Source organism: Cryptotermes secundus, unplaced genomic scaffold (assembly GCF_002891405.2).
Source record: "Cryptotermes secundus unplaced genomic scaffold, Csec_1.0 scaffold1715, whole genome shotgun sequence".
NCBI lineage: Eukaryota > Metazoa > Arthropoda > Insecta > Blattodea > Kalotermitidae > Cryptotermes > Cryptotermes secundus.
Genome location: NW_019731604.1, coordinates 83,198 through 109,276, shown reverse-complemented (window position 1 = coordinate 109,276; position 26,079 = coordinate 83,198). Strand labels below are relative to the sequence as shown.

Sequence of the window (26,079 nt, the reverse complement as noted above, 5' to 3'; positions counted from 1 at the left end):
TACGTTAGTCGGATTCAGCCCTGGCTATCTAATTAGGTAAACTGACTTTTGTCTGTAAAGTTACTGGAGATGGGTATATAAAGGCTTCTTAATTTGTATTTGTCGCTAAAACGCAGAAGGGCAACTTTTATGAATAAGATTGGATTTGATACTATATAAAACTCAAGATCTTCTGTACATGACCTCAGGTAGTTTTATTAGCCAAGTCCAATAAGCGTGCGTAGTTAAAAGGGCAAATTGTCACGTGTTGACTAGACACGAGGTATGAACTGATAACTGGAATTACTGAACGGTTAAAACTCATAACTACAAACAATTAAAACACTCTAATCTACACACTCTGCAGATCACAATAAAACAAAGTATTGTCACTCTATTATTCTACGACTGTCGGCATACAGCCAATTAATTCGTCTCGGCGCCAAGCCGATTGCGGTTGGCATAAGATTTTATCTTTTGCAAACTAAACATTTGCGTTCATAGTCATTATGCAACATCTTCTCTGACGAGGGGACGGGTTTAGGCTTCGCCTTTCTCACGTATGAGTTATAGCATAGGTTTGCATGGTAATGGGAATGCCTTTTCTTCCCAAAAAGTGGTCAGCCCGTTAAAAGTGATAATTTCGAATGAACCTCTCATGGAGCTTGAGATATGTCTCTGACAGAGCCACACACACATATATGTAAGTTCTGCTGCTGTTTACTAAGCTCAGCGCCGCCTTCAAATGTCACTGAGCTATATATGAACGCTAGTAGCAATTGTTGTCATTATGTTAAGAACAACTTTTAATGACCATTATTATTTTTTTTCTCACACAGCTTCTCTGAGCTCTCTCGTGATCTGTTGCACTACAGTGGCGATTTTAACATGTCGTTATTAGTCAGACTGAGTGCCTGTACTGACACCTGTTTTCTGAATTTCCTGTTGTGCAGATGCTGCTACAGGGAGTGCTGCACGATTCTTCCATCTGTCTGCGGTGCCTGTGATTGTTCGTATTGTATCTTGACGCAGTGCAGCTGCGCAGGACTGCTCTCGTGAGACGAACTTAGACAAGAACGTCCTCCCAGAGCCCATTATACTTCTCTCATTTCGCATGGCTGTAGCCTCAATATGACGCTGGATGAGGTTTCTCTCCTACTAGGGTGCAATTGCAGCAGCTCAGCATACATTCTGTACTTGTCCTTTCAGGATATTTCCTATGCATATGGCCACCACGACACCACAAACAGCGATGAGGTTGCAGTTGACCCAGAAATGGCCAAATTTTAGCATTTGTAGCACTGCGTAAGGCCAGTCTGAGCTCTGCATAACTCTACTTTGAAGATAACATGGTTAAGGCTATTCAGCTTGAATAACTCTTCAAAGTGTATGTTTCTTGTTAAGGTAACAAGGAACAGAGGGATGGGTTCTACATGGGTTTGTCCATTGGATGCTGTTCGAGTGGCTGTCATTTGCCCCATGTTGACGATGTTGAAGCCCAAGTCCTCAAGGCTGCTGTAAATGTCTTCCGCTGGTGTTGTCTGGAGAAAGGTGACGGATTATTGCCTTGATAGGCTTTTCGGAATTTGGTGAGAAGGTAAAATAGTGGAGATTATTTTTCTCCAGGTAGATTTTTATGGCTGAATAGTCCATAATTTCTTTTATTATGATACGGGTTCCATTTAATGTATTTCGGAACACGTACTCTCCTTTGATGCGTTCTTTTAAGTCGCTTTGGAGTCCAATGAGGTCTAATAGAAGTCATCACTATTTGTGGCGGCATGCCTGATTTTCTGGGAGCCTCCTGCTCTGGTAGTGTGTTCTCTGCTTCAGCAGTCTCCGTGTTCATGTCAGTAGTTCTGAGAGATGCGAAGAAGTTATGAGTTAACACTGCACTGGAGAAATCTTGGCAGCTGTGAGTGATGGGACTGGTTTAGTCGACTTCTACGCTGTCTGCGAGGAATTATTAGAGGCATGTCTCTTGCGTCTCATTACTTTCTTGTAGTCGTCCTGGGCTGTTGATTCCACTCGTCACTAGTCTTTGCTTGGTAGCGTCTTCTAACAGTGGAGACTGCTGGCTTAATTTTGGCCCCCATCAGGACCTATGTATTGGTTGCAGCAGAAACGTTTTTGCCGCTCCATTGCTTAGTAACAGCCTTTTCTTCTGGCTCCACTATTCCACCTTGCAGGCGTCGTGTTACAATATATTTATATAAACACACGAACTGGAGTGTTTGTTCTTATCTAGTCTCTGAGGTTTGCAGTATCTACCACCCATGTGTATGCAATCTCGAATTCCGCTTTTCTGTTTTTGAGCCTTGAAATTTAATAATGGGTTTCAGGCCCATATCTGGCCTAATGTTCCAGGTGGACACAGACCTAATTATGTAATGTTAAGACCATTTAATAGTCAATTTTCATAGTGTCATTTGCTAATCAAAACGTTGTTGGGACAGCAGAGAGCATTTAAAAAGGGGAGACCCCTCCTCTTTGTCACTGGCCCATCACAACATCCACTTGGTCCTACACGTATTTCCCTGCAGATGTTATGTCTATAGAGTTCTACACAATGAACTACTTTTTTTTTTTTTCAAATTGGAATGCACCCTCAATAATGTATATAAATTCTGTAGATGAAACTGTAACTCAACACAACATAAATTTCATACAGGCCACCACCAGAGATTATGAATTACACATTTTTATTTGGAAGAAGAAACTTTAGAGCATACTGAATTTTTCATACAACTCTAATGGCATACAGGTGCCTCATTTTACATGATAGTTTATAGATCTCAAAATAAATAAAAATGCTCATATGCTGTCACATTCTGAAAGCATCTTGTGTTGCATGGTGATTGCAGAGCTACATCTGACATCTCATAGGCCCTCCATTTTACCTACACAACTTACTGATCATGATTACCTTAATTTTCTTCAAACACACAGAAATGAGCTATTAGGAAATCTGTCCTTCAATACATGTCATCACACATGGTTTCAATATGATGGTGCTCCACAACATTACAGCCATGAAATGTGGCAACAGCTTGCACAAGAATTATCCTGGATGTTGGTCTTGGATATGAAGCTCTAGCCTGCGGGCCTGGACGCTTACCTGACTTGAATCCTCTTGGTTTTCTTTTCTTGGGATATTTGAAAACCAAGGCCTATGCCAGTAGTCAATACTTAACAGGAACTGTGGTGTCAAACTCAACAACTTAAATGAAATAAAGAATACATCGACTCTTTTAGCACTTGCAAGTTTCTTTTTCATACAGAGCTGAGTAGTTTGTTTGTCTGTAAATATGGATGCCATTTTGAGCGCTGCTTGTAAAAAAGAAAAGTTTATTTCTAAATCTTTTATGTCTTTTCTTCTTACATGTATTTGAAGGGGAGGCACAGTAGATCACTGTGGTCATGGTGCAAGGGCCAAGAAGGCCCACCCCTTATACATTCATTCATTCATTCATTCATTCATTAATTCTTCTTACATGTAACTTTAAAGTGTGACCATGGAAGTTGAAACTAGAATAGCTGTGAACTTTTTAAAAAAGGTCCTCAAAATACATAATAATATGTAATTTTTTTTACTAATTCTGATGTCCTGAAACCATCCTATAAAATATGGCATGTAATAATGAAACATCCATATAAATACTGTATTTTAATATGTCCAGCATTGTCAGTCATCTTGGGTATATGTAAAATACACTATATTTTTGAGGCTGTATTTTAGATATACATAAGATGATGGCCAATGTCCAACAGTATTAATATAATGAGCAGACCAGTGTACAATTTACAGAATCCTTATGTCATTGATACTATGACTATAAAGTGCATACATACAAGAATTCTTTAAAATACTGCAGTACTTTTTCTGTAGCAATATTAACTACCGCGCCTTATACACCTAATCAAGGATACAGGGATACATCAAAGAGACCCACCACAACATGATATTGTTGAATTTTTTAGTTATAGGTCTACAGTAAGTTAGAAATGATTGCCTGGTCATCCAGTCCACCATTTCAGTTTGTTTCTTTTGATTTAGACTACTGAACCTATAACCCTAATGCATGGTAGGTCAGATGTACATGAAAAGAGTTTGACATATTTCTTTGTAGCAAACACTAAGCTTTCTAACCTCTGGAGGCTGAAGAAATCTGAGTATAGGTACTGAAGCCACATGTATGGCATGCATCACATGCATCTATGGTGATATGGCACTACAGTAGTTATAATAATATATCTGAAGTTGGAGTGGTACTACCACAATGATCATAATCATAGCATGCCTTTGAGGTTATACAAAACTTTTCAGAGGTCACCTCTAACACAATATTTCTTTGTTACTGCATGGAATAAACTTTACCCTACAGATCATTTGATAAAGAATGATCCAAATGATATACTTCATATAAGAATATCTGTGCATGCTATATCATACAAACACATTAAAGCAGTCAACTAAAACAGATATTAATAGCCTGACTAGGCCAACAAGTCTTGTATGTTCTGTTTCCATCAGTTTTCTCAATCAATGCACTCCATAACTTATACTATGGTGGACAACTTGGAATTGTATGGTAGGCATCCACTGACACTATCTTTACATCTCAGTACTCTTAGAGGAATTATTTTTCTTTTATTTTTAGACCGTAAAACAAAATGGTGCATGTATACAACACCCTGACACTTGCCACTCCTCTCCCCACAACCACCTGAACAAGAATCCTAACTTATCTGACGACCACATTCTCTAGTGTACTTCATAATGCACAGCAGAAAAAATGCACTTCCAGAAATGTTACTGAAATATGAATTATTTTTATTATACAATTTATATAATAACTCAGATTTGTTAATAAACAGAAACGTCTAGAAATACTAGCACACAAAGTATCTGTTAATGCAACAAACAAAATATAATAAGAGAAACAACAGTTTATCCTTACATAAAATACTTCTGACAGCAGTATGAAAATATTCCTATGTACACATGCACAAAGCAACATACACATTAAGACTGACTGAAGATCAGAATGTATTTTGAATAAAGTATACTTTTCACACACTTTTCCTGTATATTTAATAAAACTATACACTAAACAAAATAAAAAATTAATGACAGAATTATGATATTGGAAATGGCGTGATCCATAATGTAACACACATAACTATCACTGACATTCTTCGAAGTTACTAAAAATGTGAATAATGAAATGCAAGCTAGTGGAAGTCTCCCGTAACAAACAGCATCAAAATCAGTAGAAGAATTTATGGGATACATGGAAAAATCAATTTATGGCCTTATGCACACTAGGTTTTAATATGAATTAAAACATAACTCTTTAATGAACCGTCACAACACAGCAAATAGTAAAATGTCAAAGTCAGCGTTCAGCTGTGGCTTTGCTACATGTTTCGGCCACTATCGGCCATCATCAGGCAAATACATATCAACAAAAATCTACCATTTAACTGCAACCATAAAATGGATATAACACTATTGATCGTACAATTTTTCAACATTCTATATAATAAAGAAACTCAGTTACATGACAACAAGCTCATTTACTTACAAAAAAACACTGCATCCAATACATTTACATAATGTGTTGTGCAATGCACTCTTATTAAATCAAAGGGAAGGAATCTGGAAGTTCTTACAGTGGTGACCATGAAGTGTATTATGTTCTGGTATGTGATGCCATGTACTCTGTTAAAACTTCACTGATGCTTTGGAGAAACATATTGCCTCCACCCTCACAACTGAAGAGCATGACATCCAAGCAAACAAACACTAAGCATAAACTGTTTGCTTCACCTACTCTTCAAACCTGAAAATGAAGGCATAAGTTCCTCCAAAATGTCAATAAACTTCTACCAGACTACATGGCATCACATTCGAGATGATAGTATGCTTCATAAATAAGAACAAAGGAGGGGTCAATTTTAGACTGCAGACCTTTACATCTTTTATTCTTCTTGTCTCTCTACAACAGTGTTACTGTAAACCTTTAGACAGTAGCTGATGGACTATGAAATGGCCTCCTGACTTCACATGCAGATCTCATGGACTTAAGTGACATAAATTTAATTGATCAGTTCAATGTCCTCTTTGCAACCAACAAGAAAATGTTGCTTCCCCCACCTAATCTGACAGGTTTGAACATTTCCAAGCAATCACAACATTAATGGCATGGTGAGAAATAAATAAATTTGAAAAGCAAGAATTCTGGAGTAGAAAGTACAAACAAAATATATCTATTGAATTTGATTTGTTTCATTTTGGTCCGTCACACTAACAGTTACAATTATAAAAGACAAGTCGGTCCAGTGTGACTATTTCAGTGATAGTTTATAATTCAGTTTATAATTGTAAAATATATCTACTATACAACATATCCTTAACTGCATTAAAGGTTCAATATTTTTAAACAATTTGGGAAATTTTTATTTTCATGTTTTCAATTTCTGATTAAATTTCCAAATTTCTTGATTTCTGCACAGAATTAACACATAATAGTGGCGTTTTGTTACCAGCCACATCCTGAAACCACACAGAATTCAATAAAATTCTGTACTGGGAGTCTACACCAACATCTGTCAGCACAATTTAATTTTGGTACAAACTGGTCAGTTACTGTTACTTTACATGACATTCAAATTCGATTTTTCAAAGAAAGAACTCTGGACAAAAAAGCTGAATAATCCATTGCCAACCATGGATTTAAAGCATATATTGCTGTTCATGTGTATCGTCTTGCCAAATGTGGTTTTTGGTTTCGTGCATCTGCAGTATTCAATTTCTGAGCAGAAAAATTCAGTGGTTTCTGCACCATGAGATCATTTGCTGGGTAAAATTTGGAAGGAGGCAGTAATTTATATCCATGGCTCACCTCATATTCCTTCTGAAATGCAATGCACTGTGCATAATTTTCAAAGTTCATAAGGTAAGGGTTAATCGTTATGCAACTTGGTAATATGAGCCAGCATCAAGTTCTGTAGATGCTGTTCCTTTACAGGGAACATCTTCAGGAAACTTCATAGGCCATTTAACGGAAGCGACCAGGACTCCTCACCAAAGGCATGTTGCTCTTGCATGACAACACATGTCCCCATACTGCCAACAAGACAAATGAGACGCTGCAAAATTTCAAGTGGGAAGTCCTTGAGCATCCTCCAGATAGCCCTGACCTTGCTCCAAGTGACTTCCACATGTTCGGCCCTCTTAAACTTCATCTTTCGGCTGAACATTTTCCTGACAATGAAGCTGTAGAAAGGGAAGTCCCTGCCTGGTTCTGACAGCAGCCCAAAGTATTTTATGCTGCTGGTTTCCAGGGGCTTGTGAAACGATTGGACAAGTGCCTCAATGTACAGGAAGATTATGTTGAGAAATAAAAGCATTTTTCAAATCAGTACACTTATTTTTTTAAGTTCTATATCCATTTGTAACTTACTTATTGACTTACCTAAGTATAGGGCTCCACTGTTATTAACCACACTAAAACAAATGGAAATACAGTAGAACTTGGTTATAACGTCATCAAAGGGACCTAAAAATAGTGTCGTTATAAACGAATGTCGTTGTAACCGAAATGGGCACTTCCACAGTAGCCTTATGTTAGTCACGTAAAAATCTACCAAAAACCGAGTTAAAATGTTGCATTTTTTTAGTGAAATACGTAGTTAAGTACAGACTAACGTAACATTAATGTGGAATTGCCCAAATGTGTAATATCAAAGACATATTACAGCGCTTTTCACTGACAATACACACCGCACTAATATTAAAGGTAGGCCTACTCACCAAATTACAGTAGATTACATCAATTGTTGTGCCTTACTGTACCTAGATACGAGTACAGTAATCAGTTATCTTCATCTGTTTCCTGTTACTTGCCCAATACACACTTTCTAAATTACGTTCAATGTACATATAAGAGAAATTCAGGAATGAAAATGACGTTACATACGAGGTTGATGCATTTGTGCATGTCGTAATAAGCAAGGTATAAAAACAGTTGCTTTATGAGGAATTAGTTCGTACCATTGAATATTTGACGCAATAGACAAGGTGTCGCAGAAACCGATGTTGCTATAACCAAGTTTTACTGATGTATAACGAGATTAAAATAAAGTTCAAAGTTATTTCATAATGGAGCACTACACTAAATATATCAGATTTGATTTCAATGTAGTCTAAACTCAAGACATTTTGTTCTATTTTCTAAATTGTGATCACTTCCTGAAACAACTCAAGCATTTTTCATTTGAACTGTCCTAGAGTGGTTGAAAATGAAGACTTTGGTGGCATGACCAATTATATTTTAATTAAACAGATATACTGGGTGTCCAGATGAAAGGGATCCAAAATAAAAAATTTATATCTCAGAAACTAATTGTCATACACATATCCACTTTATGTCATTGGAAAGGAAACTCTTTAAGTTTTTTTTTCATGCTTACGCACATGTGCCGCTGCATTTCTTTCACCATGTTAGGAATCATCTGGACAGGGAGATGGCTGGGAGATGGACCAAAAAAAAAATTGCAAGGAAAAGAAACTGATAGTTTCCCTTTGTAATGGTGTAACACATAAGTGTGTATAATAAATGCTTTCTCAGATATAATTATATTATTTTGGATACCTTTCATCCAGACACCCTGTATTTATATACAACATGTCATCAAATTTAGTAACTCTTTTAACATTAAATTTTATTAAAATGTGTTCAGCAGTTCTGCAGTCGTTTCACGTGTATAGGAAGTAAGATTGAGTGACTTTAACTGGCATTATGCAGGGTTACAAACAGGCCTCTAAAGAATGAAAGATTTTGTAAAAAACACATTTCTGTACCGAGCAGCATATAGTGAAGACCACAAACAGAGCAAGAACCTTTATTTGGTTTTGACATACAGTTCACTGAATAGTACATATCATGTTAATCTCTCTATGTCATTATAACTAAAGTGGCTAACACATTACATTCATATATGTTATCACTGCAATGAACACTGCCAATAAGCATTACTGCTTGCATCATGATAAACAATCATTTCAATGTAACCAGTATATTCTGTTTTTACAGTAAAATAAACAATTCTGTTCATCAAATCAAGTCCCAATGTTATGGCAACAATAACTGAAAATAAAACATGTAGCAAATAAAAAAACAATTATTCCATTCTGGTCTCTATATATATGTACTAAAATTTTGTTCAATTTTAAGATCCAGTACGATGAAACAATATGAGTATGCAAAATAATGAGTGCTCAGATTTACAATCAATTCTGTACAAAAATAGTAGTCCTGAAGATCAAAAGGTAAAACATTTCACAGCGCTAAACTAAAGCGCTCATTCAATGTGGTTGCAGTAAGAGAGGGGACTGGTTTAAATCCAGACAGACCAAAAGCAGTGTTAAATCCACTAGCATGATTTGTAATATCCATAGAATTTGGCGACAGTTGAAAAGTCTTCCCCTGTATAGCTGCAATCTCCTTTTGCAACTGCAGATTGAGAGCACTTCTTACATTAGTCATGGGCACATACTGTTCAACTGTCAGAGTCCTATTCTGTTTGGCACCCCTGATTACTGATCCTGCACGTTGGTTGCGGCCAACAGATGATGCTCTACTGTATCGACTGATAGTTGTTACAATAGAACCTTCAGGTGAGATATCAACAACACTTGAAGATCCATCTGCAGCTGCTATGCTCTGATGACCAAGATGGTTGTTGCTCTTTTTGTTGCTGCGTCTAGCAACTGAACCTCCTAAAAATAGAAAATCTGTTAGTAATCATATTCTTCAAGGGGTTGTAACATTTTAACAATTTTGTGAAGGATTTAACACAGAACCTAATGGAGAGAAATGAATAAGACTACAGAAATTTGCATGAGCAGCTCCATAAATAGTACACTTCACACATTACTAGTGCTTAACATTATTAGGGTTGTCATATCGAGGATAAGATGAAGAGGAATGTAGAATCAAAGACATTTATAGAGTGCTTAGAACATTTGATTGTAGAGCTGAAAGAAGAGACCACATCAGAGACCTAGGAAAAGATGAGAAGATAATATTAAAGTGGACCTTACAGGAATTCGGTGTGTTGATGTGGACTCAATTCATCTGGATCAGGATGAGGCCCAATAGTGGGGTCTTGTGGAAAGTTCAGGATCCAAAAGGCAAGTCATTTCTTGAGTCCGTGAAGATAAAGAGGATGGAGCATGAAGCTGACCACCTACATCCATTTGGTGCTAAGGTTAAGAATGGTGGAGCTATACCTCCATCTCCAAATATGTCTTCATGGCATGGTGTTCAATGAATTAAGCATGGGCATAAATTTACCTTTACCTTAATTAAAATAGGTATGACATCACTAGAAGATTTACTGAAACGGTACAACAGTAACATAAAACATGCCTAACATAATTTATGTTTACTTTCCTTACCTTTAATTCTTTAGTTAATCATAATTCTTGATGTAAGGTCTTTAATATTCTACGAGTATGTACCAGTGTCCTCTATTCCCATTCATCTATCTCTTTTCATGCACATGCCTTCATCGCTATGATATATGTGAGTCACTGACTGTCCTCTTTGAAGTAAAAAGACCCACAGGATGGAGGCAGGTGGCAGGACTGCATATCAAAGCTTCTCAACAAGCTTCCCTATGAATCAGTTCCACCCCTTCTTCCAGATTTGTCAACTGGAATTGCATTTCTTGTTGACATTGTTATTACTGTGCAATTTAGGCCACCGTTCTGTCTACTTTAAATCTACTGGATATAGCCCAAAGTATACTATGACACCAAGCATCTTACTAGCAACCTGTAAACAGTAATTGAAACATAACTTTCTTGGCCCAGCTATCAGCTGTCCTGACTTAGGTTCATGATTTTCCTGCCGTGACAAAAATGCAGGCATTACGCATTAACCATTCCCATCCACATCCACATCCTGCCAGATTTATTCATCATTAATGCTGAATATTAGCAATAATATAACTTACTTACTTACGGAGCTGAGCCCTTCTGGAGGAGCTGCCAATTCTGCAGCTACTCAAGAATTTCCCGGCATTTTATGGAACCCAAAGGTTCAGTACCTTGTTCACAAGAGCCCTCCACTGGTCCCTATCCTGAGCCAGATCAATCCCATCAATACCATCTCATTCTGTCCAATCAATACCATCCCATTCTGTCACTCTGAGATCCATTTTAATATTGTCCACCCACCTATGCCTTGGCCTTCCCAGTGGTCTTTTTCCTTCTGGCTTTCCCACCAATATCCTATACACATTTGTCTCCCCCATTCGTGTTACATGCTCTGCCCACCTCATCCTCCTTGACATGATCATTCTAATTATACTTGGAGGAGAGTACAAGTTATGAAGCTCCTCATTATGCAGTTTTCTCCAACCTCCTGTTACTTCATCTCTTTGGTCCAAATATTCTCCTCAAGACCCTGTTCTCAAACACCCTCAGTCTATGTTCCTCCCTTAATGTCAGAGACCAAGTTTCACACCCATACAGAACCACAGGCAAAATTATAATTTTGTATATTCTAATTTTTATGTTTCTGGACAGCAGATTAAAAGACAAAAGGTTCTTGACTGAATGGTAGCAAGCATTATCCGAGTTCAATTTCCTCTTAATTTCCTCCCAAATCAGGTTTTGATCTGTTATCGTTGTTCCCAAATATCTGAATTGTGCCACATTTTCAAAACATCTGTTTCCTATCTTTATATCATGATTTTGCCCTGCATTTTTGTGATGAGACAGCAATATATACTTAGTCTTCTCAGTGTTTACTTCTAGATCAACCTCTTTACTTGCGTAAATTAAAGTTTGTGTTTTTTTCTTTATAGTATCTACATTATCACCCAGAAGATTCACATCATTGGCATAGGCCAACAATAATATAACATATCGCACTTTAAATCAGTTCGCAAAATTCACCTACATCTTAGTCTTCCTAGTGGTCTCTTTCCTTCTAGCTTTCCCAGTAATATCCTATATGCATTCCTCTTCTGCCTCAGTCATGCTACATGCCCTGCCCACCTCATCCTCCTTGACTCTTTCATGTTCCTGATAAATTTTTGCCTTCATTATATTGATATACAAAGGTTGGATAAAAAGTAGTGGCAACACCTCTATAGTTCTGAAATGACTTTATTACCTGAGGTAAACACGCTTACATTCCTTTAATATAATCGCCCCCCATGTGTACCACCTTCTGCCGAATTTGTGGAAGGCGTCGTACACCATCAGTGCGTCCACTTCTGTTTATGTCCAGCAGTGACCGACCTACAGCATGAATAATCTCCTCTCTTGTGTTGTAACGTGACCCTCGCAGTGGTTCTTTCATTTTGGCAAAGAGATGAAAATCGCATGGACTCATATTGGGTGAGTATGGCGGACGATGCAGTATCTCCCATTGCCAGCAACGAAGGAGATCCTTGACAGTGTCAGCAGTATGAGCCCTTGCACTGTTACAAAGGATGATGGGGTTCATTGCCAACAAGTGTCATCGCTTTCTCCTGAGTGCTGGACGAAGATGATTACGCAGGAAATTGCAGTAGTAGGCAGTGTTTACTGTCTGTCGTTGAGGTACAGTGTGGTGCAGTATCACTCCATCAATGTCATATGCCACAATGAACATCGCCTTCACATTACTCTGTGTGGGGTGCACTTTCTTTGGACGAGGAGAGCCAGGATGCTTCCATTCATTTGATTGTCGCTTGAAGTGGGGTGCATATGAGTGAGCCCAAGTTTCGTCCAGAGTGACAATCCTTCCAATGAAGCCGTCACCTTCCCTCTGGTACTGGTACAACAAGTCCTGTGCAATTGCATAACGTTGCCATTCTTGCACCTTGGACACTGTATGGGGTACCCAACGCGCTGCAATTTTGCAGTATCCAAGAATATCGTGCAGAATGTGGAGCACAGTTTTGTGACATATGCCTACCTCAGCAGCTAACTCCTGCACAGCCCATTGATGATCGACATCCAGCAAAGAAGCAAGAAGCTGAATTGTGTGGTCATCAACATGGGGTCGTCCTGAATGAAGGTTGTCCTGAATGGCATCTCTCCCTTCACAGAACAATTTCACCCATCGTGCCACTGTGTGATATGGCAAAGCAGCATCACCACATAACAGTTTTGTGCACTAAGACCTGGTGCAACTTCAATTTTTATCCAGGAGCGTTGTTCTTGTTTCGTAAACATGTTGTTAGGCTTCTTGAACTGGGCTCCTGCACTTCAAGACGATGCACAATACAACTCAATGAAACACAACCAGAGCCACTCACTGCATTACTTCAACTGAACGTCTGCTATCAGCTAGAGATGGCGCTAGTGCTACCTGAAGCACATCTTTCATGTTACAGCAGTGTTGCCACTACTTTTAATCCAACCCTTGTATCAGCCTAAAACAAGCCGTTCTGGGAAGAACTAACCGCCTACTTTCCTTTTATATGGCACAGATTGCACAGAAAATGACGTGTCCAACAAGTCCTCTGTTGCCTGTGTATTCAATGCTGTGGTAACATTTTTACCAAGCCATTGCATAGCAATAATGGGGATTCACATACAGACACACAGACTGATGGGAGGGAGTATGAAGTACACCACTGAGGTGGGCTCAGGTGCCATGATATACATGCCATATTTCATGAATACTGGTTCAGGCATTCAAAAGTTGATAAGGTGGGGATACACAAGACAGCAAAGTGATCTCATAAGTCTATGCATATTTTTTTCAAAATAAGGAAAGCAAGCTAAAAAACAGGTTCTGTTACATATTCGAACAGACATTAGACATGCATCAGGCTATTGCCAAGGTCAAGAAAACACGGATTATTACATCCACTCCCCCATACGCCTTTGTGGCATACTACTTAATTAGTTGAGCGCAGGGGCAAATTTTGATTTATTAGACATGCAACTCTATGATATACAAAGCTGCTGTGGGACAGAGAAGCATTACTGGGATATTCAAAGTATACATAAAGATGGATAGACAATGTACTCACTTCCATATTTACCTTTGAAATTCCTGTTTCCACCAAACTTTTTGACTAAGTTGGAGCGCGGCGTGAAACCACGTTTTGTCGCCAGGTCATTGGGTATACAAACAGTCAGCATATCAGATGACCCAGCCACTGAGTTACTGTCCTCAAGCCAATTGGACCTGTAAGTAAAAACAAAACATCACACACATATGTGCTAGTATTAATTATGATTTACATGATCTGACACACAGTTAAATTACGATATCAGATAAAATAATGAAAACATAAATTTCATACACTGCTAATCAATCAAAATGCAATTAACCATTTAAGTATTCACATTCTCTATTGTATTATATACTTTGAAATACACATGCTAAAGAGTAAAGTGAGAGTAAAGTAAAAGAAAGTAGAGAGTAAAGAGGCCACAAATGCTGGCAACAGGGACTGAATATATTCTGAGCCATATTAATCCAGTTAACACAGTCACAACTGATTTTCTCAAAATTCCTTCAGTTCTCTCCATTTTTACTGTGGTCCCTGTCTTGTCTCTGCATATGTCCTTGTCTTATTCATATATGATATATATCCAGATCAGCACAATTTCTGTAATTTATCTCTCTTATGACCAAATATTACCTTCTCTTCACTCAGAGATACAAAGTATCATCCTAATGCAGGCAATTGGAAAGTGACATGATAGTGTCTGTCCAAAATTTCTGAAACTATAGAACAGATTTAGATCAAACTTGGTACTAAGAAGTCTACACTAGAAGTTTCATGGAGAATTTAATTTTAGTTTGTATTAGTCCATTATAACCCCTACTGTACATAATGCTCAGCTCACACTTCATATATTTCTCAAAATGGCTTACTGGGGGGGATATACCACTTTTGTTTGAAACACTTTTCAATATGGGGAATATTTAACATAAAAGGGAAAATCATTTTTGACTTTGTGCAGTGTGACTTTCCTTGTGTGATTAACTCTGCACAGTAAATTTCTGTAATGAATAAACAAGCATGAACACTAATGACGGATTTGAAACAGCAAAGATTAAATCTGAAAATTATGTATAATCTAGTCCAGTATACCTTTGCAATATTTTATTCTGGGAAGGAGAGATTTACACTGCTAAGATATATCTTACTTACTTCAGCGCTCTTGCATGGTTTAATTTTTGTTGTATATTCTGCTGTTTCTGAAGACGTATGATCTGATCAGATCGTAAAGAGTTCACTGTGCCTCGATTAGCTTGCAAACCTCTCCGCTGCTTCATTGGAAGTCCTCGCACACCTTTGGAAGCGGACGTAATCTGCAATATATAATTATACAATAATTACTGCATCCAAATAAAACTCAATCTGTCAGGCTCCCCAAAGCTGGAATTCCTATGATTTCTATTACTTGGGTCAAGGGCTCTAATCTTATTGTGAATTTAGGAGACATATAAATGATAAATTTATATCCAGCAATGTGTACTCCTTCAGACAGGCTCTTAAAGTGCTTCAGAGAGCCACTTAAAAAACTGCAGGTAAGAAAACTTGTATTAGTAGTAAATAAAATGGATGCCTTTGATAAGTTACTTCATAGCTCTGTTTTTAAGTTATTTCCTCATACTTCTACACTATGCAAAAGTATAGGTAAAAGATAAAGCTGTTCCTGTGTCTAAGCACCGAAACAGGAAGGTGCACAAATGTGGAGGCAAAACATGATGCATTCTTAACCCCAGGAAATCAGATGCAAGCACATGTGCTGTAGCAGCTTTCTCCTGGGGAAGATTCTCTGTATCATCACTTAGTGGGACCTCAGCCAGTTTGAACACTGTGATGAGAAGAAGAGTTTCTGCCTATCCAAGCACACACCTAAGTCATTCAGCCTGTAGCAAGTCATTTCGCTGACTGACCTACTTGAAAAACACAAAATTTTTGGAAATCAGAAGGATTTTGGGAGCATTTCTTCAGAGAGCTGCTTATCGAAAACTTGGTTACGAATGCAACAGAATGTATGGCTTTAACAAATTTAATGTAATTGGAATCTGTACTTGTGGAAATTATGCACATAAATAGATCACTAATTTCACAAATATATTTCTTGCTAGCCTCATGATAAAGACTGAACCACTGAGGAAAGAATGCACTATAAGTTTTTCCCTTAACCTTTTCTTGTAACAGTATAAGAAAATAATAAAGTGTATGTAAAGGGTTTGGCAGATGGATCTGACATTTATGAGAGCACTGTTCTGAAATTTGTGTAATAGTTAGGGGAGTAAAAAAGCTACAGAAATAACATATGAACAATTACTTCATTTACCAGATAATTATGTTTTAAAAATTTCACTCATCAAATGTTCTCCACAGCATCTCACTATTTCCTGTGATCTTTCATGAAAATTGTTCATCATACACTGTAACAAGTCTGGAATTCTGTTAATTTCTTCAATTTCTTACTGATCCTATTCTTTAGTTCCTGAAAGGAATGTAGCCTGGTTTGAAACATTCTTCTGTTAAGGTATACCAACAGAAAATAATCAGGAGTTGAGAGGTTTGGAGACTGAGGAGGCCACTGAATAGAGCCACAGCAAGAAATTCAGGGGCATGGAAAAACAAATACAAATCACTCCATCCAATGTGACATATAAGTTTTACTACATGATAACCTATCAACCCTTACATGTTTCAGTCCTTATGGACCATCTTCGGAGGGAACATCATTACAAGCTGGAAACTATTATCACAATAGGTGTTTTGATTTTAATACACACACTTGCCCTATAATGCACAGTACGCATAAAATCAAATGTTTCACAACCACAGCAACTTCCTGGTATTGTAAAGTTTTTTAAAAAAAGTTTTCTAGATGTTCTAACAACACAGCTAGTCATGAACAAACCCTGGACAACACTATGAGCCTCCTTATCAAGATAGACAGCGGCACAAATTCTGCTCCATACAAGAAGGACGATAGGAGTACGGACATGAACCTACGTGGTTTATAAAATTTTAACTATTGACAATAAGTTTTTAAACAACATCTAGAAAACTTTTTTTTAAAAAACTTGACAATACCAGGAAGCTGCTGTGATTGTGAAACGTTCAATTTTATGCATACTGTGCATTACAGGACAAGTGTATGTAATTAAATCAAAACACCTATTGTGATAGTAGTTTCCAGCTTGTAATGATGTTCCCTCCGAAGATGGTCCATAAGGACCGAAACATGTAAGGGCTGATAGGTTTTCATATAGTAAAACTTATATGTCACATTGGACGGAGTGATTCGTATTTGTAATTGTTAGTGTGACAGACCAGAATGAAACAAATCAAAAGCATGGAAAAACATTTCTCAATAATTACACTGTCTCTCTAGCAGCATGGGCAGTAGCACCCATAATCCTAAATCCTAAACCTTCATGCAAAATGAGATGAATACTTCAGTCTGGTAAGTTTAGTCTGCTGCATGTCTTGATGCAGAATGTCTTGGACTTTGCTGTTAGCTTATACAAGCATCTATTTGCTGGTCAGCTGTCCATATCTGACTAAATTACAATTCTTCAGGGTCAAAAGAGGCAAGCTACAGGTCCCCACCATTCTTCTTCCCCCTGCAGTGTTACCAAACTCATCATATTCCACTGCTGTATCCTGTATGTAACATTACACTTCAGAAATGTGAGTGCAACAAGAACAAAAAAGGAACACAAATATTTAGAATATATGTTCAATCATGTTAATGAATCCTTGAGCAACTTTACTGATGTACTGACTGACTGAACATGCCTGTTGATGGCATTCTGACGTCAAAACGTGTAGGGTTATCGATCATGTTATATTAAGTAAATAAGAACATCTCTTGTAATTTGACAGGCCCTTGATAAGTTGTTTAAATTTAAATTAGCAAATGTTAACTTCATATATTATAAAGAATTGACTAAAACTGTATCAGCAGGAGTGGCCAAACGAGTAGCAGAATGAAGTTAGCAAATGTAACTTCATGGATCATAAAAGACAAACTAACCTTGTATCCACCTTGAACAGAACCAGAATTCCAATACTGCAATGTTTGCTGTCTGTTCTTTTGTCTCCTACTGAGGATCTGTGTTGCCAGTCTGATTCTGTTACGAGCCAACTGCTGCCCACGATAGCGCAATCGTCCTCGAAAACTGCTGTAATGACGATTAGTGCCAGTACTTGCAGCATTTCGTACTTTACGGCCCAAACTTGCTGTACTTCCATACTGCTTGAGAAGTGAGCTCTGCCCATAAAATTTGCCCTGTTTCTGGGCCCAAAACTGGTTTCTGTTTGATGCCTAAAAGCAACAAGACAGCATCAGTATAATCTATAACCACATAGCACAATGTTATATATTTTTATGCATACCACCTCTCCATTTTATGAATGTTAAATTCATGAGTTTTCATGTCAATTCAACAGAAAATTATCACATTTTTTTGGTATGTATAATGAATTTTCACTACAACTACAACATGCCAAGCCATATATATGACATATTATGAGTACTGTTCACCAGTGAATCATTATCCACAGATGCTGAATATTGCCACACTGTTTCCTTTTCCTTTACACCATTTTTCAAAATTAATACTGTAGTGTAGTCTGTACAGCGACTGGCTATGGACTGGATGACTAAGGGGTCAGAGTTTGAGTCTCAGTAGGGTCAAGAATTTTCTCTTCTCCATATCATCCAGACTGGCCCTGGGGTTCACCTACCTCCTATCCAATGGGTATCAAGGGCTCTTTCCCTGGGGGTAAAGTGGCCAGGGCATGAAGCTGGCCACTCACCTAAAGCTAGCAATGAGGTCAAGAAAATGTTGATCTATACATCCACTCCCCCATATGCCTTTATGGTGTAGTACTTATTAAAAATAGGTACAACTTTACCTTTATTGTTCATAATGACTGAACATACAGGAAGACTGAAAAGTTGCGCACATCAAACTAAACGTTGTTATAAATTGTATTGCAGTTAATATAATTATATCCCCTACCGCTAGATGGTACTGTAGGAGTACTAACATCGAGTAGAAACGCCATCTGTTGTGTACCGATCATACGATGTCTGCAATATAGCTTTCTTTATTTCGTGACAGACATGTCATTTTCCCAAGAACAAGTTTTAATTGTGGAACATTATTTTGCCAGTCGTTTTTATGCACATGTCGCAGATGAGTTTTGTCAGGAATATCCGGATTCTGTAGTTCCTAACAATTCGACGATAATGAGAATAATCAATCAATTTTGGGAATGTGGATCAGTTTCAGATAGGAAGAGATCTGGGAGATTGGCCAGTTTAACTGAGGCTAAACTGCCTGACATGGAGAAAATGTTGCAGCTTTCCCCTTCAAAAAGCCTGAGGAGACTATCAGCGCAATCAGGGATTTCGTATGGAAGTGCTCAGAAAGCGATGAAGTTACACCTTTGTGCATATCATGTTCGCTGTGTGCAGGAACTGAAGGACCTGGATAAAGAAAAACGCTTAGTTTACTGTAGATGGTTTTGGACATTTGTTGGCAACCACTGAATTGAAGAGTTTGATTGGGTTTTCTTCACTGATGAAGCGTGGTTTCACCTTAGTGGCTATGTGAACAGTCAAAACAATAGGATGTGGTCATTTGAAAATCCACATGTGTTACATGAAAAACTCTTGCACTTTCAGAAAATTGGAGTGTGGTGTGCTGTATCACGTCATTGAACAGTGAGCCCAATTTTCTTTGAAACAACAGTGAAGAGTCCAGTGTACCAAGACATCATTACACAGTTTACTGCACTTCTTGAAGTTGATGAACGTGAGTGTTGGTTGCAGCAGGATGGTGCCACATGTCACACATCTAATGAAACCACACAGTTCTCGAGCAAGATTTTCAGTGACCGTTTCATTTCAAAAGGATTGTGGCCCCTGTGTTCGCCTGATTTGTCACCCACAAATTTTTTCCTTTGGGGAACATCAAAGGAATTGTCTATAAAAACTATCCACCTACACTGGATGACCTCAAGAGGAGCATTACGACAGCGATCAGTTTACAGGTGCTCCACAAGGTAGCCTCAAACATGGTAAAAAGAGCTCACGCATGCATTGATGAACAGAGAAGAAATTTCGAGCATATGTTGTAAAGACATAATTTGATTTTGCATTTCTAAGATATAAGGTTTCCCCCCAGGGAAAGAGCCCCTGATACCCACTGGAGAGGAGTATGCATGGGCCACACAGCTGGTCTGGACACTGCAGAGAAGAGAAAAATTTGTTGCCCTTACCAGGGATCAAACCCCAGCCATACAGCCCATAGTCCGATGCTATACCAGCTCAGCTATGATGTTTTGGGTATGGAAAACAAATGGGGCTGGGATTATTTCTCAAAAAATCAACACCTAATGAAAAAAATAACATTTCACTGCTACCAAGATGCACCATAGGTACTAGTTTTGCAGAAGTGTGTTACTGAGTCATCAAATATACAACCAAAATCCAAACTTCTCCCACATCTCAAGCAAATGCCAAAATTACATTCTGCTGAGAAGACGAAATAGTTTCACAACCTGGTTCTTGGTCCATCCATACATTATGCAGACCTGTTTCACAGGCTAAAGCCAATGGATTAACCAAAGTTTACTGCTGTTATAATACAGCACCTCATCACCTCATAAGTTACAGCATACCACAAACTAACAAGGACTTACCTCATTAAATTTTCCACCTTGTCCTTGAAATCTGCCTTTTATCAAAACAGTACTTCGGTTACTTTGGTAATTTCTGTTGCCCTTACCACCACGTCTACTTCGTGACTGTTGAGTACCTCTAGATGTGACACTTCCTGGGCCTGAAAAAGGTTTCTTCTTATTCAGCTTTATAATCTCATCTGAAATACAGACAGTATGACATTCAAATGACAAATTATACTATAAATATCAGGATTATAAATGTATATGAAAATCACTTAGTACCAATTATGCAACTTCCCCCCCAGCTCACATTATGTTTTGCCTAAGTCACCCACACTACTGTTCAGGTGCAACAATAGACTATAGGTGCACTCTGTGAAATGGAATTTTTGCTATCTAATCACTGAGCACACAGCCCTCGCTGAAGGCAAAAGATTCTGAACTGAATAACAAAAGCATTCTCTGAATTTAATCTGCTCTTAAATTCTTCACAGATATAATTTTTATTTGTTAGCCTTATTGCAAAGTATTTGAAGTTCATCACATTTTCAAAGGATTTATAGAAACCCTTATATTGATTCTAGCTTGCATTCTGATGAAAAGAAAACAACAAATATGTAATTTTCTTTATGTCTGCTTCAACACAAACTTCCTTATTATCATCAATTAGAGGTTCCGTGTTTTTCTTTATGATATTTATGTTATCACTTATAACAGGGGACTGAAAAAAGGCTATAGTGGTCCCTATTTATAAAGTGGGAGATCGGTCAGTGATGGGGAACTACAGACCGATCAGTTTAACATCAGTGGTTTGCAAACAAATGGAGCATGTAATAGCAGGGTATCTAAGACAAATTTGGGAAAAGAGTGAATGGCTATATGAGGGCCAACATGGCTTTAAGCCAGGGTTCTGATGCAAAAGTCAATTAGTCACAGTTTGTCAGGATATTGCTGATGCCCTGGATGAGGGGGTCAGGACAGACGCGATAATAATAGATTTTTCTAAGGCCTTCGATTTGGTCCCACACGATAGGATACTCACAAAAATAGTGGAAACCGGAGTGGACTTCAGGGTAGTTGTGTGGATACAGAAATTTCTTTCAGGGCGCTCACAGAGAGTCAGAGTAGACAGGCACCTATCTGAAGAAGCCAGAGTGATGTCTGGAGTGGTGCATGGGAGCGTTTTAGGACCGCTACTATTCTTCGCTTATGTTAACGATATTTGGAGGGACACTGACTCAAATATACAGTTATTCGCAGATGACTGCATAATATACAGGAAAATACTGGATAGTAGTGATGTGGGCAAGTTGCAGACAGATCTAAATAAATTAGGGTAATGGGCAGTAGTTGACGAAATGAAGATAAATCCAGATAAGAGTAAAGCGGTAAGTTTCACGAGAGCTAGGGTGAAGGATCGTCTGACGTATTATTTTGGGGACCAACTAATTCCGGAGGTAAAAGCTTTAAGTACCTAGGAATAATCATATGGAGCGATCTAAGATGGGCAGATCATGTAAATTATACCCTACAAAAATCATGGAAGGCTCTTCATTTAATAATGTGTATAGTGAAACAGGGCAATAATAACACAAAATATCTAGCCTATACGTCACTAGTGAGACCGATACTTGAATATGGTTTGGTATGTTGGGACCCATATAGAGAATGGGAAGTTAGCGCTTTAAATCGGGTACAAAGAAGAGCAGCTAAATTTGCCAATCCTACAGATGAATCTGGTTGGGAAACTCTGGCACAGCGTAGATTGATAGCCTGTTTGTTCACCCTCTACAAGGCATACAACAGGAGACCGGCTTGGAAAGTGATAGGGGATAGCCTGCTTAAACCATGCTACCTGAATAGGGATGATCATATTTGGAAAGTTAGAAGTAGGAAACAAAGAACTGATGTTGGCAAATATTCCTTTGTAAATAGGACCATAAAGGATTGGAACAGTTTACCTGCAGGCATACTAGTGTCTTTCCCCTGTAAACTAAACATTTTTAGAAAGAGGGTTAGGAAAGCTGTTGCAAGTACAGAGGCCTTAGGTGCAGTTTGAATGGAAGCAAGTGAAGTAATGTGAAGTGTCCTTGTTCGAGTGCAATGTTTGGATTTGCACTGTGTGTACCTTGTTTTTTGTATTGTATTTTGTTTTGTACTGTTTCCTCATGTTATACTCTCCTTGCCTGTATCAGTGTAAGTTCTGCTGCCACTGGGTGAACACCCAATTGCAGTAAAATAATAATAATAATTTTGGTAAACACATTCCCATGGCAACAAACACACTTGCAACAATAAAATAATTACTGGACATTTTCCAAGTGGTCCATGTCATATCAAAGGAAAATCTGTGTGTCTGTATGCATATTCTCCTCTATAGTTGCCAAGCAATGGCCCAGAAAACACGTTCCCGTGGCAACAAAGAATTGTCTGATGTGTCATATTCTATGCAATCCATGTCATATCAAAGGAAAGTACGCAATTAGTTCTTCCCAGAACTTCTTGTTTAAATACATTTTAGTTTAACTAGTTTTATGGATATACCGAATTCTGCCAGAATGTTGTACAATACTTCCTGCACACTGAACCACGGACTCCTTTAAGTCTATATGTGGTCTGCTGAAAAAGTTTCAGAACTAATTTTTTTTTATATTTTTTCCAGACATGCCTCCAAACTGAGTGAGCCTTATAATCTTCAAAGTACTCTCCTCCTGTAGTGACACACCGCTCCCATCGCTGTTGTCACTTCTGGAAACAGTGCTGGTAAGCCTATTTTAGGATTCCTCTTAGCTCTGTCTGCAAATTTTCTGCAATCTCTTGAATCATCTGAAATTGTCCTTTCAAAGTGGATTTCAGCTTGGGAAATAAGAAAAAGTCTGCCGGAACCAGGTTGGATTAGTAGGGTGGCTGAGGAAGCACAGTTGTGTTCATGTTGGCCCAAAAGTCTTGAATCAATAGAGATGCATGAGCTGGCGCATTGTCATGATGGAGGAACCAGGAGTTGTTTCTCCACAACTGAGGTATTTTTCTCCTGAAATTTTCTCTCAGATGTTTCAGCACTTTGAGATAATACGATTCAATGTTTGCTCCTGATGTAACAATTCATGATGCAGAACACCCTCAATGTGAGAAAAACTGTCAGCATGACTTTCACTTTTGACCTCACCTGTCGCACCTTTTTCGGTCTTGGCAAATGTTTTTCAACCCATTGTGAAGACTGCATTTTAGTTTCCACATCGTATCCATAAACCCACCTTCCATTGCTAGCGAGAGCCAAAGTTCCTGAGAGATGGCAACAGTGTCCAAAGTCATGGGACAAACTTTGAAACTACCTGACATATTTCTAATTTTGTTGTAAGAATGTCATGACATGAACCTATTGATACGTTGCACTCTTCTGATATTTTCTGCACTGTTAAACGACTATTAGAACACACAATTTTACGAATTTGCACAACATAATAGTCATCTCATGACAATGAGAGCCGTCCCAAACGCGGCTCATCATTTGTTGAATGCCGACCATCCTTAAATCGCTTAAACCATTATAACAACATGTATGTATAAGCATTTTTCATTATTTCATGTGTCTCCGTAAATGTTTTCCTTAGTTTGAAGCAAAATTTAATATCAATACACATCTCATGAATATCAGCCATCTTGAATATCGCAAGACACACTCTATAGGAGCATGAATAAATAGCTCTAGGGCAATGACTAATCACAGCAGAATGATGCAGCAAAAAGGATGATACTTAGGAAGCATGCCATTAGGCAGCACAACTTACCTGACAATGCTTAGACATCAAGTTGGCATGCTATATCAGGAGTTCTGAAACTTTTTGAACAGATCATGTACATACTGCCTGACATTCAGAGCTCTCAACCTCCCTGAGCGGGTTGCTTAGCCCAGTGAGGATCCTGTCCCATCATAAGCTCTAGTTGGTCAATTTCCTACTGAGGAAAATTTCCAGCTTCCTTTGAATGGTCAAGGAAGAACTAGGACAGAAGACACCAAGAATATACAGTATCTCCTATGTATATTATCAGACAGGCCAACTGACTGACACTGGGTTAAGGAGCACCATCAACACATCTTTCTGATCATCTGAATATGTGTGCCATGGCAGGGGATAGCAACAACTTGGTACATTGTATCCAGCTCTACAACACCAGTATCCTCCTCACCAAATCCAGGCATTACAATCATAATGTGACATAAAGCCTGAAGGCTGGAATAGTGGAGCCAGAGATGTCCACTGCTAGGTAAAGACTTGGTAAACAACTTTACATAGCAAAGAATACATACACAACAACAGCAGAGCCATTGGAAGGGATGCTTTCTATGCAGTTCATGCCATCTTGGAAGATACCAATCTGTGAAGAAATGGTCGGGCAGATTTAGAAGATGGAATGGGTCTACAGGATCCTGCCCATGCACTTGAAATTTGGGGTTTCAAGTTTCCACAGTGGTAACTTGGAGCCGGCATAGCGCAGTTGGTATATCAACTGGCTATGGGCTGGCTGCCAGAGGGGTCAGAGTTCAAGTCCCATCAGGGTCAATAATTTTCTCTTCTCTATGTCCTCCAGACGAGCTCTGGGACCCACCCAGCCTATCAAATGGGTACCAGGGCCTCTTCCTCCGGGGGTAAAGTGGTAGGAGCGTGAAGCTGACCACTCACCTTCGACTAGTGCCTTCATGGCATAGTGCTTAATTAGCTAAGCACAAGGACAACTATACACATACCTTACAGTGGTAATTACTAAGATTACTGTATCCTGGGATGGGACGCCGTGTAATTTATTTGATGTGTGCCGCCATTCCTTCGAAACTATCTTTTACCAGACTACACGGCGTCACATCACACAAGGCAGTCATTTTCATGCAGCTGAAGAGCAACATTTACCAAGTGGTTAAGGGCGACTGGCCGAAAAGATATACCACGTAACTGCAATTAAACTGCAACGTAAACAATGAACAAACTATATAAACCTGCATGCGGGAAAAATTACTGTTTTACAGCTGAAAACAGTTTCATCCAAATGCCCTACTAGCTACATTCGTTCAGTACCTGCGAAATATCATAATATACATACCTAGAGACATACCCAGCTTATCTTTCCCAGATGTCATGCTCAATTTTGTTATTAAATCGGTTACAATATCACTCCTACAAATACAACTTTCTCCGCCTGAGTACACGCATGTGTGACACCCAACTATGAAACAAAAACTCTCTTCAAAAATTACTTCGTTTACAACAATCAACACACAGCACGGATCACTAAATAAGGAACGCCTTACGTATGCAATCACGGATCCTATAATTCACGCAAAAATGTCAAATTGCATAATACGTGGTGAAATCTCTACGATGTTAGCGTCTTCTGCTAAAG

The 26,079-nt window shown here is 38.4% G+C and overlaps 1 protein-coding gene across 3 annotated transcripts; it reads right to left on the bottom strand.

Annotated features, from left to right (window-relative positions):
* Positions 1-8,873: 8,873 nt before the first annotated feature.
* LOC111867308 lies at positions 8,874-25,984 on the bottom strand. Of its 3 annotated transcripts, none has more exons than XM_023857051.2 (6): positions 25,792-25,984; positions 20,701-20,879; positions 18,023-18,313; positions 15,163-15,323; positions 14,029-14,186; positions 8,874-9,766 (listed from the first exon to the last, which is right to left on the bottom strand). In XM_023857051.2, exons 1-6 carry the CDS (start codon positions 25,814-25,816, stop codon positions 9,327-9,329), a joined length of 1,254 nt encoding a protein of 417 aa, XP_023712819.1. In that variant the 5' UTR covers positions 25,817-25,984; the 3' UTR covers positions 8,874-9,326. The 3 variants fall into 3 exon arrangements, with proteins under 3 accessions (XP_023712819.1, XP_023712817.1, XP_023712818.1); XM_023857049.2 differs by having other exon boundaries at positions 25,780-25,983; XM_023857050.2 differs by having other exon boundaries at positions 14,041-14,186; positions 25,780-25,982.
* Positions 25,985-26,079: the final 95 nt, after the last annotated feature.

What these genes read in the sequence shown, in the direction of transcription:
- LOC111867308 (XM_023857049.2), bottom strand. Translation starts at nt 25,816, where the DNA reads ATGACATCTGGGAAAGATAAGCTGGGTATGTCTCTAG. An exon ending in TAAGCTGGGTATGTCTCTAG is followed by an intron (nt 20,880 to 25,779) that starts GTATGTATATTA and finishes TCTGTATTTCAG; the next exon opens with ATGAGATTATAAAGCTGAAT. An exon ending in TTTCAAAGGTAAATATGGAA is followed by an intron (nt 9,767 to 14,028) that starts GTGAGTACATTG and finishes TTCTATTTTTAG; the next exon opens with GAGGTTCAGTTGCTAGACGC.